Source organism: Phycodurus eques, chromosome 13, assembly GCF_024500275.1.
Source record: "Phycodurus eques isolate BA_2022a chromosome 13, UOR_Pequ_1.1, whole genome shotgun sequence".
NCBI lineage: Eukaryota > Metazoa > Chordata > Actinopteri > Syngnathiformes > Syngnathidae > Phycodurus > Phycodurus eques.
In genome coordinates this window covers 23,109,165-23,124,226 of record NC_084537.1, presented here as the reverse complement: position 1 = coordinate 23,124,226, position 15,062 = coordinate 23,109,165, and the positions used below count along the sequence as shown (strand labels likewise).

Below are 15,062 nucleotides of genomic sequence, written 5' to 3'. Positions count from 1 at the left end.
GTTCTGGTGTTGTTATGATTAGCTAGCATTATAGTCCTTAATCTATTTAATGTGTAAAGTTTAGCGTAAAAAATGAAGACAATGTGATTTAAACTCAACATTTAAATTTTTGTGACTATGGGAATGCTGTCAGAGTCAAGATCATTTAACTCTTCACTGCCATTCACGGCTGCTGAATTCAACATGGAGGACTGGCTGTGAATGATTAATAATATTACACAACATAACAATGTTGTTTAAGGACACACACACATACACAGTCTACATCAATTTATATGTACTGTAAAGGCTTCCCTAACTCCTGCTAATCTGTTTTCCTAACTGGATCAGAGAAACACGACACGTCCCAAATAAAATGTCGGCTCTGCGTAACCTCCTTTTGAAGAAATGATGGAAAATCAAAGGAGCTATCTAGCATCCCATTTGCATGATTGCCGAGCCGCCCGTCTGATGTCGGCGGCCCCCGCCGGGCCCGGGGGCTCACCCACCCGGCGGTCTTGCGAAAACCGCTGAGCTCCAGCACGGTGATGTAGAGCACCACCAGCAGGAGCATCAGCGCCATCTTGGGCAGCCAGGAGACGCGCAGGAAGAGTGCCAGGGTCAGCGTGCCCACCGCGCACGACAGGAAGGCGTAGCGGGCGCCCTCGCAGGGCAGCTCGGCCGTGGTGCGGTTGACGTCGCTGTCCGTGTCGATGATGACGATGGAGCTGTTGGTCTTGGCGGGACCCCACATCCAGGGCATGCAGCCCACCTGTATTGAGAGCAAACAACTAAATGTGTGCACTTTATTAAAAAAAATAAAATTAAATAAGAAAAAGGTTACAGTGGTGCCTTGAGATATGAGTTTCATTTGTTCCGTGTATGCCTTTAACTCAGAGCGCTCTTATCGCAAATAATATTTCCCCATTGAAATGAATGGAAATACCATTGATCTGTTCCAGCCTCCCTGTCGCCTTTTTTTTTAATCAGGAAAATAGCCCTCTATAATATTATACTTTATAAAAACACAGAGCAATAAAACCATTAAATATAATGTTAAGCATTGAAAAGTTTATTGAAGAATATACTGTACGCCTGTGGGTAATGTTATATTATCTGTCGATATGTGTTGTTCCACCATATGCGTTCAAATATCTGTTTCTTCATCACTGCCAGTCCTCCGTGTCAACATGGATATTTGAATTCAACAGCCGTCAATGGCAGTGAATGTGTTGAAGGGTTCTAAAACCACTGTCAATGCTAACTGTTAGCATTTCAATGACATTTTCCATTCGTTTGGTCGTTTGTTAGCATTAAGCTAGCGTTAAAGCAGATTTATGTGGTTGTTTCACATACACAACATGTATTCTCTTTATGTGATGCTTAGTTTGGCTGTAAATTTCTACTGGGAGTGGCATTAAACAGCTTGAAACCTCTCTTTTTTGCTGAAATTTGATTAAACTTGCTGGTTATTGTGAAGTGAGTTGAATTGAGTTTGCTGCCACCATAAAGCGCTCGCATCTCGAGTTTCCGCTCGCATGTCAAAGCAAAATTTCGGCCCAACGATGGCTCGTATTGCGAAACATTCTCAAGTCAGAGCACTCGTATCTCAAGGCACCACTGTAACTATATCCATCGCAAAACTTACCACACAGGCCTGGGCCACAGCATAGATTAAGAGCACGATGAGAATGCAGAGAGCGGTGCGAATCTGAATCGTCAGGCACCCAGGAAAGCACTGATTGACAAAAGCATGAGACAATTTCCAATTTCACATTTACAACAGATCTATGCGTCCATCAATCCATTTTTCTTCCAGGTCGTGGGGGCGGCAGATTTAGCGAGGAAGCACAGTATTCCCTCCCGCCCGGCCACTTAAGTAGACAATGTGCACATACCTGTACTCTGGTGATATGCAGGTACATGATGCACGCCACCAGGAAACAGATGCAGAAGACGAGCAGCACCAGCACCACTGTGCCCCTGGACCACACAAAGAACAGGTAAGCCAGCAAAATAAAAAGACAAATAAGACAGAGTAGCGGTCTGTATATTTACAGTACATACTGCGGTATGATGACAAGATATACGAGACCGCACAAGGCAGCGAGGATCAGAGACAGAACCACAGCGCTGGTGAAGTACTCATCTGGAACCTGATGGTACTTTTTGGTACCAAACAGAGCAGAGAGGGTTCAGTACCGACCATTGCCGTCGTCCCAAAGATGTAAGCATCTTTTCCACACAAGTAGAGTTTGATTTGGTTTGAATGTCGGCTTTACAACTGTCAAAAGTTGTAACCGGTATCCAAAAAGATTGTTGGCGTGTCACTTTTGGTAGCCTCGCTTTGGTGCTCTAACTGCAGTGATTGGCCACAAAACAAGAGGGCTCCTTGACACAGAGATTCCACAAAATTGACACATCAGCATCGTAACAGAAGGCTTGTGAGAGTCAAAGGCGGATAAATGCCTGGATGGACCTCGTACTCACTTTCCGTAATGCTGCCGTTGTAAAAGCAACACAGAAAAAGGCAGAAAGATGCCAGATTTACTTTGATGTCACTTCCAGGCACGGAATGGGAAGTGACACTCCGAACCGAACTGTTGTCTTTTTTCTAGAGCGTGGCTCACCCTCTGCTCGCGCTCCGAGCACTTGTACATGAGCGTGAGGAAGTTGAGGTCGGCCGTGTCCGACTCGGTCTGCCGGGCTTCGATCAGCCGCCCGATGTAGCGGTTGACCCGCGTTCTGGGGCTGCTCTGGACCACGTTGGCCTGGTTGGCTTTGGGCCGGTTCCGCAACTTCTGCGGTGCCGTCCTCATGGCCCGCCGCTGTTTTAAAGAGGAAAAAGAAGAAATCGTACCGGCTGCACTTGGGGAGTTTTATCATGTTGGAAACACGCCTGAAGGAGCGTCAAAAATACAAGCGCGCCGCTGATTATACTTTCAAATGACACTGCTGCCGTCACATTTAACTTCATTAGTGGATGCACCCTGCTGAGACGAAGTGTCTTTGGCAGCCACAGTGACGAGAGCTGCAAAATAGCGGGCACTGGAGCATAACCACATTGCCTCCATTTGTACTTTCTTTTGTCGCCACCCACACAGAAAGTAGCACACAGTCCACACAGATATGGCTATTTTGTATACATTTTTGTTTTACTTGTTCATCTGAAACGGGGGGGGGGGGGGGGGGTTGAAAATGCACAGATGGACAACGTGATTCCTCGAGGAGGTAACTGTATATGTAATCTTGTTTATTTTATTTCTTTTTTTCACTTCTTAAATGTAATTATTTTTAAAAATTGGACAAGGTGATTCCTCGAGGAGGTAACTGTATATGTAATCTCGTTTATTTTATTTCTTTATTTCACTTCTTAAATGTAATTATTTTAAAAAATTATTTTTATTATAATAATTTAGTAATACTTTTATTTTATATGTAAAATAGTTGTAAAAAGTAGTATCAAATATTTTATTATTAATATGTTTTTAAGTCATTTGATTGATTAACCACTTTTGTCATTTAAAAATATATATTTACAAATATTTTTGTATTTTATCACTCACAATAAATCAGTTAACATGTTACTAAATGAGAAATTAATACATGTAAACGCTGGGTGGGCCGGATTACAGAACAGCGTAAGCCGTGTGTGGCCCCGGGGCCATACTTTGCCCTCCAACTGGCTCAGGAATTACTGCATTTTATTTTAGTTTTTTCTTGTTCTGCAAATAGCGTTATGGTCAGTGGTTAGAGCACCACCTGGTGTTTCGGAAGACTGCAAAAGTGGACATACCAACTCACTCTGAGTTGGTATGTGAGCGTCTATCAATAAGTAATATATAATAATTTGTTGTTTTGGTTTTTCATTGTGATATTTATTTTATTCCTTTTTTTAAAATTCCTTTTTATACTTTCAATTATCACAGCCGTCCCTTGTGCTGCAAAGTAAATGTTAATAAAGTTAACAAGTTGCACATTTATGTACACAGTAGGTTTAAAAAGATGACCTACGTTTTCACTTTTTTATTGAATACAAATTAACATTGTATTAAATAGTAAATTATTTAAGCAATGTAATATAAAAAGCAATGTAAAATACAATTGAAGAAATTAAAATGTGTTTTGACTTAAAAACTGTGAGAACATGGGGGTGCCAGGGTGTGGCCAGTTGAGTACCCCTGCTTTTCTATTCACACAAAATCATAGTCAAAAAAAAAAAAAAAGAAAAGAAACGGCGAGAGTCATTACCTTATCGCCGTCCTCACAGTTCATGGCATTGGAGAAGGGGATCTCTGCCTTGAACATCTTCCTGCAGTGCATGAGCTGCACCAGCAAGTAGCACACCGTCTTGAACTTCATCTTTTTGGCCGGCTTGATATCCGAGAGAATCAATCCTGGGAAAATCTGTGAAAGGCAGGAACGAAGAGTGTGTGTGTTTTTTTTTTTTTTTTTTTTTTTTTTTTTTTTTAAAGTCAGTCGTGATAGACTTCACATCATCATCATGTAGTCTTTATTACCAGGATTAAGACTTCAAGCAAAGAGACAATGTGGGTCAATCCCACAGGTAAAGTTTCAGGACATTTGACTTAAATCACGGAGCTCATTGTAAGGTTACAATATGATACACTTCAATAGCAATATAAAAAGAAAAGTAGTCATTTTGGTGATGCCCAACAAGGACTCTACGTAACTGTATCTGCCCTCATTGCACTTACAGTAAGTCCTAATTATCTAACAATACCGCTTATAACAATAATTTTTACTGCTATGAGTTGAGCACTTGAGTACTTGATTCGAATACTTCATGTGAGACTCGCAGTGATAGCTCTTCATATTTCCACCACTGGAGTAGAAACATGAGAGAAGCGAGCAGAAGCCGCTTGTTGACGTGTTTGCCACACGCGCGCATCTGTATGCATGCTGAACTCTGCAAATCTGTGATGAAAGATGCCACAGGCTCCGCCCCCCCCCCATCCCCCTTCTCGTTGAATCCATTACAGGCTGGAAGTGACATCATCTGCACATCAAATGTGTGAGAGCTCCATTATATCACGCTGGGTGCTTGAGACTACACTCAGGGTGTTTTTTTTTTTTTGTGTTTTTTTTTTTTTGCATTCTCCTCCTGTGAGGTTTTAGTGGATGAGAAGCAACCAGGAGAAGATAAGCCTCCTTCTTCAATCGACCCTCGTCTGACTTTCCACATGGATTATCTCTGCGCAGTACACCCTTCGAGGTATTACGGGTTCACTCGGGGCCACGGCCTCATAAAGGACACAACTGAAAGTCTGGTCGTAGTCATTTCCTCCCAGGGCTTAGACATAAACAGCACACGACGGCTTGGAAATATAAAACAGCGTACCTTGCGTCGGTGAGATGGCACGATAAAGAAAGTTTCGATCTGGTGTTTTTGGAGGAAGGCGTTGCGCTCGTGACCGTTTCCTGGCTCGACCTCGTAATCGCCATTCAGGCACTCGAGTGTGGATCTGGTGATGTGGACTTTCCTGTGGAATACAGCAAAAAAGAAATGAATGTGTGGTTAAATCAAAATCATAATAGCAACCCTCACATAGCACACACATACGCCCCAATGAGGTATTGCAATTTGTATTAATATTATTTATTACTGCAGTCAATAAATTGTGTTTGAGTGTGAGCGTTTTCTCCCAGCATTCAGCAGTAAAAAAAAAAAAAAAATGGAGGCCAAATGCATGTTGTGTGAATGAATGTCACAGCATTTGCGTGTTTATCACCTACAGTACAAGCACAAACTGTATATATTATTTTTTTCTTTCAACATTCAACACATTTTTCATATTGACAAAAACACTCCGTTTTTGGGTGAATGCTTGTCTCTCAGCATTCAAGCAACATGTTTGACGCAAAGTCGTTTTAGTATGAATACTTTTCTCTCAGGATTCCCTCAATAAATATCTTTTCATGCAGAAAAGTCTCACTGTGAACGCTCGTGTCTCAGCATTCAACACATAATATTTTTTTAGGCCACTTGCTTTAGTGTGATTCATTTTCTCTCAGCATTCAACAGTAAACAACAAAAACAAAAAATCTCAGAAACATGTTTTTTGATGCACTTTTGATATCAATGTTTGGCATTCAGTAGCATAATGTGTAAATACTTGTCTCTGAGCATTCATATGATTCAAGTTAACTGACCCGGGTAGTCCCCCGGCCTCCATCACGTTGGCGAGAGTGACGTCGTTGGACCACACGTCGTACTGCCACTTGCGAAGGCCCAGCACCCCGCACAGCACCCGGCCCGTGTGCAGGCCCACGCGCATGTTCAGGTTGACCTCCGTGGCCTCCGCCACTGACCTGAGAGGGCCAGCAACGCATTGGGTCACCATGGCGACACATGAACCACTGCACTGCATGATACGGGACCTACAGATTTGGCACCCTAGCTAAAATCAGGTATCATGTAAACAAAGAAAATAATTATAGTGTATAAGCAAGACAATAGTAAGACAACAAAATGATTTTGTCTCAATTTCACTTAACACGTTCACTGCCATTGACGGCTTTCGAAGTGAAATATCCATGTTAACTGGGAATGCTGGCAGTGAATGAGATGATTTACTGGACAAAAGATACCTCATCAAACCAGACCTAAACACTTTGTGGGTGAATAAAAGCTTAATAGAGGCGTCTAAAAGAAATTCCAGAATCCTCATGGAGAATTTATGGCAGTAGTCACGACCACAGGCTAATCCAAAATTCATTTGACCTCACAGTTAGTAGGGATGAATATCAGATGATAACAGAAATAAGTTTTGAAAAGTGCTTGGAATGTCCTGTTGGTGATGAAGGTCCTGTCTGGGAATTTTTTTATTTTTGTTTCTAAAAAAAACCCAGAAAAAAAAAAAGTATATCGTTTGATTTGTTTATATTCCAGTAAGGATTGTTCATTTGAAACCAGTTTATGGATATATTATAATGATTATTTTATAGAGATAAATAAATGACACATTAAACTAAAGCATGGGGAGCATGGTGTTAAAGCCTCGCAGTGCAAAGTATACAAGAAAACGCGTACACTACGATAAATACTTTTTAACAATAACCTTTGACACTTTAACACGAATAAAGCAGTTTTTCTCTTCTTTATAATAATTTAAGATAATATGTCAAGGCCTGCACAAGGATCAAATTTCTTCAACCGTGATATATAATTTGCTCTGGAATCCCAAAATAGAACCCCCCCCCCCCCCCCCCCCCCCAAAAAAAGACTGCAACATTAATCAGTGTCCAAATCTCCAATCAAACCTTAGATCAAGTCATAAATGTATCAAATTAGAAATGACCTTTTTTTTCCTTCACACTGGATATGGAGAATATCCAATGATAAAATGTACGTTCAAAATCAAGGGATTATATATTTTTTAATATTTTACTGATATACAATACTTCACTCAATGATCAGCCCACACGTCATTTAAAAAAAAAAAAAAAAAACAGAAGAGAGCCTTCAGCACCGTGGAATGCTTTAATGCGAACGGTTTCAACAGCAGATTTCAATATTTTACGATTATGAACAGGAATAAGGAATTTCTAACTCATTAAACAACACTTTTTTTTTCCCTCATTAGGAATGCAAGTGAACAACTATGATTTGAACAATAGCGTAAAACTGCAAGTGTGAGAGTGGCCTTTTATTGTGCGCCCCCGTGATTGGCGGACAATCGGTGCCGCCTCTCACTCAAAGTCAGCTGGGATCGGCTCCGGCTCAGCCGTGACCCTCACGGAAACGAGCGCTGTAAAAAATGGACGGCTGGACCGTCAGGTCACTCACGTTATGGTGTCAATCATGTCCAGTCCCATCTCCACACAGCAGTGGGCGTGGTCCGTCTTGGGCTGGGTCAGTCCAGACACGCAGTAGTAACAATCTCCCAGGATCTTTATCCGGCGACAGTGGTTCTCCTAGCAACACGGGCATGACGAATACACACTGTCATTGGGACAATAGGAGAATATGTATCGTGTATAATCATGCATGATCGATGCCAGCAAGGTCAAATGAGCTATAAGGACGATTTGATCATACATCACCACAACCCTGCAATGCTTAAAGCGTGTCAAATTATGCAAATGCTGTCTGCATATTTGGTTTGGATAGACGGATGTATGATAGTTTTCAGCACCGTCAAGGCAATATGAAGACTCTGCCCCTCCATCGCTCACTGGCAGTCAGCATGAAAACAGAAGGCTGGCGAACACAAAGCGCCATTATCGGAGCACATGCGCCAGGGAAACAGGGTTAACATTGACGCCGTCGCTCACAAGCCCTTCATTGTCTCCACGGAGGTAATGGGATCACCGGCCGCGCATGCGAAGAGCAACAAAGAGAGACTCATAATTATGCACGTTGGCGGCGGCGGGGTCGCACGACGAGGCGGACCCGTTTTAACTTGCGAGCCGCCGCGAGTCGCGGCAACTACGATTCTTGTCCGAGGTCGGCGTGTCTGCATGTTGCTAGTGTTGGTGATTTGGCCGATGTTCGCAGACCCAGGTCACAAAGAACATTTTCGCAGAAATACCGCCTGGGTTCACGCACCACACTTCAGTCCACGGACAAACAGTCTTGCCGTCGACGTGGAAGCCTCAGTTCTGCGTCTACTCGCGACGCATTTGTTTTTGGGCTCTAAATTCACCTTCCGAACGGCTCCCAAGAACTGAAAATAGATTCTATGGTTTTGCCGGCCAGCCAATCGGGCCTCTTTGGGCTATCTCGGGTCAGGTGGTGGATCAGTAACAGATGGCGCTATGGCAACAACGCCTGCAGGGTTGCAACGAGCGGGGTGGAAAGCCCCGGTGCTTAAAGTCTGCCACTCTGTACTTTTCCTGTGCTAATCTGCACTGTGGCTTTAGGAGCTGATTGAGAACCCGAGCGAGATTACCGCACGTCACGTGACCCGAGCATTGTGGACCGTGCGGTTTCATCGAGACAAGAAGAAGCAAAGAAGACATTTACACATTTGCTCTTTTTTGTTTGTTTGTTTGTTTTGTTTTGTTGGTTTGTTTTGCTCAATAGAAATGACTAATTACAATTACAATAGAGCACTTCCACAGGTGTGATGTGGACTACCGGCGGCCACACACACACACACACACACACACACACGCATAGACACGCAATCTATCCATATGCATACGGTTGCAAATGAGCATACTCGTGCCCCAATAAAGAGGATGCCACAAAGCAAGAGACAAACAAGCTTTAAAATAAACCGCACACACACACACACACACACAGAAATACGAGGAGATGACAGCAGCAGCAGTGCTATGAGTCAGCGAGGATATGTTGTTATTTGTTCGAAATCCGCACATCCTCCAAGTTGAGGCCCTCGAGCGCCCCGGGGGAGGGAAATGTTTCTTTGACCGTCGCTGTCGTTTGACTCGGATGTCAATTTCCTGAATGTGATTAAAGCAAATTGGGCCTTCCACTGGCCAAATTTGTTGGCCGCGCGTCAACGGCGCTGGATACTCGAGCTGCACGACGACATGCGTGTCGTTTGAATTTGTGCAATCGTTTTTATGGTATTGCACATGAATTAGAATCATATCACACATGAATAAAACTCCCCTTCCCTGGCTCTGAGCCACTTAGGTTGACATATATTTGCAAGTGGCAATATAAATGGGACCTGATGAACAATTTATAATTGATATCATTCTGAAGCAGTGTTTTTCTGATGTCATCGTTGTCCAATGAAAAGCATAAACTGTATTGTAACTCATTTTGGGAAGAAGAAAAACATATTGACCAATTTTAAATCATTTTATTTGTATCTTTTTTTTATTATTATTATTTGAAGGAAGAAAAATACATTTGTGCTTTGAATAAATGACATTTTCAAGAGAAGACCGGCGACAAAACCGGAAATCAAGTCTAGTCGTCATGGTAACTAAAGCCGTTCTGGGGGCGGGGTGAGCAGTGGCTCATTTGCAGACACAGAACTGCACCCCGATCAAGCCGCGTATATTTTGACTGAAGCTTGTCACAGAGCTTTTATTGAGAAATTGGGAACGTTTTAAATTGGGAAGCGTAATACGTCTCCTTTCAGGGACATCGGCTGATGTCCTCCACAGGGCAAAAGTCAAGTGAACGGCGAACGGAGTTCGTTCGGAGGCACGGTGACGACCTGTTTCAGATTTAGAACCTGATGACAAATTCATTCAGTGCAGTATGATGTGAAATCATGTTAACGTTGGAATTTCGGATTTAGAAAGTAAAACAAGCTTTCCCTGTCATGTGGTTATTTATCAATTGGCACACTCTGTCAAAGTCTAAAATTGTCTTGTTTGGTTTGAGCGGATCTCCAGCCGGCAGCTCCGAGCACGCGCTCGTCTTACGCGAACAGTCGGACTTAACGGTGATCCTCGCATCTGCTCGTCTGACAAACTCCTTCGGGGCATTGGGCTTGTTTACACGTCAGATTTTAGCACACAAACACAAGCGTTGATGCTGTGATGCTATGACGAACCAAAAGTTGTCATCTTACAAAGAAAGACGATTAAGATTGAGGACTGTCAAGGATCATAATGTCCGTATCGTGTGGGAATTTTGACTTTTCTTGCCACTAGTTTTGTTCGATTTTATTTTTCCTTGTAACGCTACAAGTTTATTCATTTAACTTTTATCTCTTACAACTATTCTGGCGACAGTAATACATTTTTCCCCCCTGGAAAAACAACATTTTTGAACATCATTACAACTTTTTGGCATAGGATCCAAATATTTTTTCTCATAACACGGCAACTTCTATTAATTTAAGATTATACTATTCGTTTTTTTCCTCATACAATACAACTTAATTCTATATTTTGATTTGATTCCTTCTTTTTTTTTTTTTTTACAATTTGGTCCTTATAACTTCACAACTTTGTCATATGATTTGGACTTGTGACGGAATTTCTTCTCAACACTTTACATACGATTCAACTTTATTATCTTAACCCCCCCCCCCCCCCGTAACATTATAACAACCTTTTGTCATACGATATAATCTACTACGATTACAACTTTTTCACAAAAACCACAGAAAAAATCACAAAGATTGTAATTCCACTCTCATAAGAATACTTTACCTCTAATAAGAATTAGATATTGCCCTTGAATGAGTATAACTTACTTCTCTTAAATTAGACTTTTTTTTTTTTGCAAGATTCCGACTTGTTTCTAAAACAAAGCAAGAAATGCGTTCTCGAACGATTCTGACTTTTCGCTTGAAAAACAACATTCTCCTTCTCATGAGATTATCACTTTATGAAAGTAAGATTCAGAGTTTTTCTTGAAAAATAAAATAAAATAGTGACTTTTCTGTCATGTTTTTTTCACTCTTGAAAAGTCCAAATGATGAGAATCCAACTAATACATTTTCTTCTGAATTCTTTTTTTTAAATCTTTCTTCCTCATTCATTTTTTTTGTTCTTCAAAAAATAGGTATGCCTTTATCCTCACAGTATAATTAAAAGCTTTTTTTTAATATTATTATTATTTTGAGAGTGGCCCAAATGCTCTGTCATCGTGAAACTACACGCATGGTAGAAAAATACCATGGGATATTTTTGAAGGTGCATTAGTGTGGAAAAATCAGAGGACTTTGTCCCAGTGAAAGAGCAGCAAGACAGTAGTTGAGACGTCTAAAAATGGAAGAGAGAGAGAGACAGTGCGGTCGGTGAAAACCGCGGGGCTGAACAGTCGCCGTTGAGGGAAGTAGGCTGCTGCGTGTCAATCAAGAAGCTGCGAAACAAGAAGCGGAGGAGTCTGGAAGCTGTGATGCACGGAGGTGTTGTGACAGCAGAGAAGAAGACGCACAAGAACGACGACAAAGAGGCAAACGACAAAGATGCGCACCTACAGTATAGACGTGTGTAGCGTATATGCAAAGACACAAGCAAGCACGCTCCAGCCAGTGCTATTCATGTCACAAAGCGCTGCGATGAGTGTGCCTCTGACCACAGAAGCTGTTGTTTTGGGTGCTGGACAGCCTGCCAAGGAGAGGAAGTGTTTATGGAGCGAGGGGACCAGTTGGCGTGTCAATTTGCACACTTGGAAATGAACCACCATCTCTTAGCTGTGCTGTGAACACGAGCTATCAATCTGATATCCGACAGCAGAACTTTTTGGGTGTTTTTTTTTTTTTGTTCAAGAAGAGAAGTGTTTTGGGGGAGAGTCGAGGTCCCGAAGCTTTCTCGAGGTGTTAACGCCACTAATCTTCAGTCTCAGCGGCAGTCGGCAGATTCTGGCGACGGTGCTAAAGAGTTATAATTACTCTCAGCTTGCGTTCAAGTGGGTGGTGGGAATCAAACTGTCGACACTGATCAGTGTGAGTGGGTTTCCTGGAAAACCAAATTTTATCCTGGCCCTCCCCCGCCCCCGCCCCCACCCCACGGGCCAAGAAGACCTACAACTCTTAAACAATAACATTTGTTATCAAACACGTTGGCCTTAATCCGACAAGGAATTCCATTGATGTCCGAAAACGTTGAATTTAAAAAAAAAAAAAAAAAAGAGTAACATTTCTTCAAGGTAAAAATTGTTACATCATGAGGAAAGATTTGCCATCTTTTTCAAGAAAAAACAAAAAATATTACCAGGAAAATTCATGTTTTTCATCTAATCAAATCTTAGTATACAATGTTTTGGGGGTTTTCAGACCAAAAAAATTGAAATTGAATTTAAATATTTAAAAAGGGCATTTTTCAAATGAAATGAGTAGAATAAAACAACGTTTTTCAGTAATATTACAAGAAAAAAAGATACACATTTTAGGGTATTATGTTGAATAAAAAGTCAATTTCCAAAGAATAACGTTGTACTTTTCAGAGAAACAGTAGTCAACGGCACAAGGAAAAATATTCACCTTTTTTATCGTGAAAAGTTATAATCTTTTGAGAGTAAAGTCAGATTCATTTTTTTTTTGTTTTGAGAAAAAAGCTTTCATATTTTGCAATGCATGACATTTTTTTCACTTGACAAGTGATGTTTTCTTTCTGACCCCAAAAACAAAGAAATACTATCGTTAAAAATCGGAGATGCTTGAGGAACACCCGAGAGACTCATGTGCATTCTGAAGAGCTCCTTAGGAGGCCTCTGTGTTCCTGGCGCGCTTCCCGTGCATCTTGACTGGTCCCGAGAGCGGACAGGCGGTGTGGGGATGGTGCTGGAATGCTATTACGAGATGACGCCCAGTGGCCGTGTGCAACCACCCGCTCTTCTCAAGGAAAAAAAAAATGAATTAAAAAATGATGGAAGCCCGCGGTGACCGCGGCTAGGATGAGTCACTGCTAACCGCCACTTCCTACCCGAGCGGACGATCAGAGTGAGCGAGGGCTTTGGGTCACAACGTCGGATGTCCGTCCAGTTCCGACCCGTCTATTCAACTGTCACTAAAAAAAATGTAAACGATCCCACAAGCACAACCCTGGAAATAGCTGGTCGCTACAAAATTGATGTAACGCATGCACTACTACTATTAATGCAATAAAAACATTTTCTTTGTTTAAGGTTAGATTTAGGTCATCGTTTTTTTTTTTTACACAAAGTGCTACCTAAAATTATGAATTGCCCTCCAAGTACCACCCTCTTGACCAAAATTAAAATTCAGTAGTATCAGTAGTAAAAGTTGACAAACCTCAGCTTTTGAATTGATACGTGTGACCTGTATCCTAGGTAGTCATCAAAAATGAGGAAGAAAACTGTAGTTGAGTCATGATTTAATTCAAATGTATTGCACATAAAATGTATATAAAATATGCAGGGGGTTACTGTATGTGTGCCTTGTAAAAGATAAGTGTCCCCGCGAAGGGTTAAAGTGTAAAGTGTGTAAAGTCCGTGTTGTGGTGCATAAATAAAATGCGCTAAATTCAGTGTGTGAATGTCCGACATGCAAAACAGCCAAAGAAAATAAAACTACCTTCAAAAACAAAACAAAAAGATTTTTTGGGTTACATTCTGGGCTGTCTTTCAGGATTACGCTATAAATGGCCTTTTCATTTTCTGATAAGTGAAAAAAAAACATTTCATTATGACTCCAATAGATGTGACTGAGGAAGATTATATGACTTGAATTAAAACTTGAATGGCTGTCTCGACTTGAAATGTATTTGTGACCCGACTTGACTTCCATTTTTGCCGAAATGGGAAGGTTAAGACTTAAGAGCCCGCCTCTGGTCTATACGTCACCCAATCAATGCGTGTTGGTTAAATCAAGCTGGCATTAACAGGAAATATCTAATCTGTGCTTTTACGCTGCATTTGCATTGGCAGATATTCGATACGCATGAGATGTTTGCCTAAATTTAGAGAGGCCTTATGCCAATCTGAAGATATCCGATCCTTTTTTCTTTCTTTCATGCGCTGCCATGACGCAATTCGTAATCGGGATGCTGGAAAGGAAATAAAAAAAAATCTGAATTGTGTCACTTGAATTCAGCCCTAGTCCTTTGTATTGATGCATGTAAACAAGCAAGTTAAAAATAGAACTCAGCCAAGCAAAAGTCAAATATCACAGTGAGTTTAACATGCGTTAAAGGACAGATTGGGACTGTTTGTTCAGACAGTTCTCATGCGATTTTATTGAAATACGACTGCCGACGCACATCTACTGTAACTTCAAAAAGGGGGAAATCAAGTAGCCATTTTGTGTAAAATAATTGCAGATTTCCATTGACGCGAAGAATGAACTACTGTATTTACAAATGGGAGTAGCCGGACACTTTTGAAGACAATTGCAACTTCATTCAGGCTTTACGCACAGCCAGCGTAGGGAGAAAAGTTCAGCCTGGGGCGAATCTGGACTAGATTAGAGTCTAGCTCAAACGAAGCACTCAGTAATCACATTACAGATCATAAGAGCTTCCAGTATTCGCTGTGACACCACACTGAGCTGACAGCCAAGAGCATTGCACGCATGGTGCACCAAGGGTGCGGAAGCGAATTCATGCCGGGGGCTCATTTCACTTTTGAAAGCGTCCTCGCAGGGCCATGCTAAATGTATTTGAAAAAATATGTTGCCAACGATCGAACACCCATTTATCATTATGGAGTGGTAGCTCCA

General features: G+C 41.5%; 1 protein-coding gene across 10 annotated transcripts in view; it reads right to left on the bottom strand.

The window, feature by feature from the left end:
* LOC133411174 (adenylate cyclase type 1-like) overlaps positions 1 to 15,062 on the bottom strand; it is a 38,442-nt gene that overhangs the window by 12,142 nt on the left and 11,238 nt on the right. For 9 of the 10 annotated variants that reach the window (XM_061693174.1, XM_061693173.1, XM_061693177.1 and 6 more), the window contains exons 5-13: positions 7,790 to 7,917; positions 6,154 to 6,312; positions 5,342 to 5,483; positions 4,231 to 4,386; positions 2,610 to 2,807; positions 2,047 to 2,144; positions 1,878 to 1,962; positions 1,628 to 1,717; positions 489 to 751 (exon numbers count right to left, since the gene is read on the bottom strand). In XM_061693174.1, coding sequence (XP_061549158.1) covers positions 489 to 751; positions 1,628 to 1,717; positions 1,878 to 1,962; positions 2,047 to 2,144; positions 2,610 to 2,807; positions 4,231 to 4,386; positions 5,342 to 5,483; positions 6,154 to 6,312; positions 7,790 to 7,917 — 1,319 coding nt within the window. Of the gene's footprint in view, positions 1 to 488; positions 752 to 1,627; positions 1,718 to 1,877; positions 1,963 to 2,046; positions 2,481 to 2,609; positions 2,808 to 4,230; positions 4,387 to 5,341; positions 5,484 to 6,153; positions 6,313 to 7,789; positions 7,918 to 15,062 lie in introns of those variants that run through there. The other variant, XM_061693183.1, reaches the window with a different exon arrangement.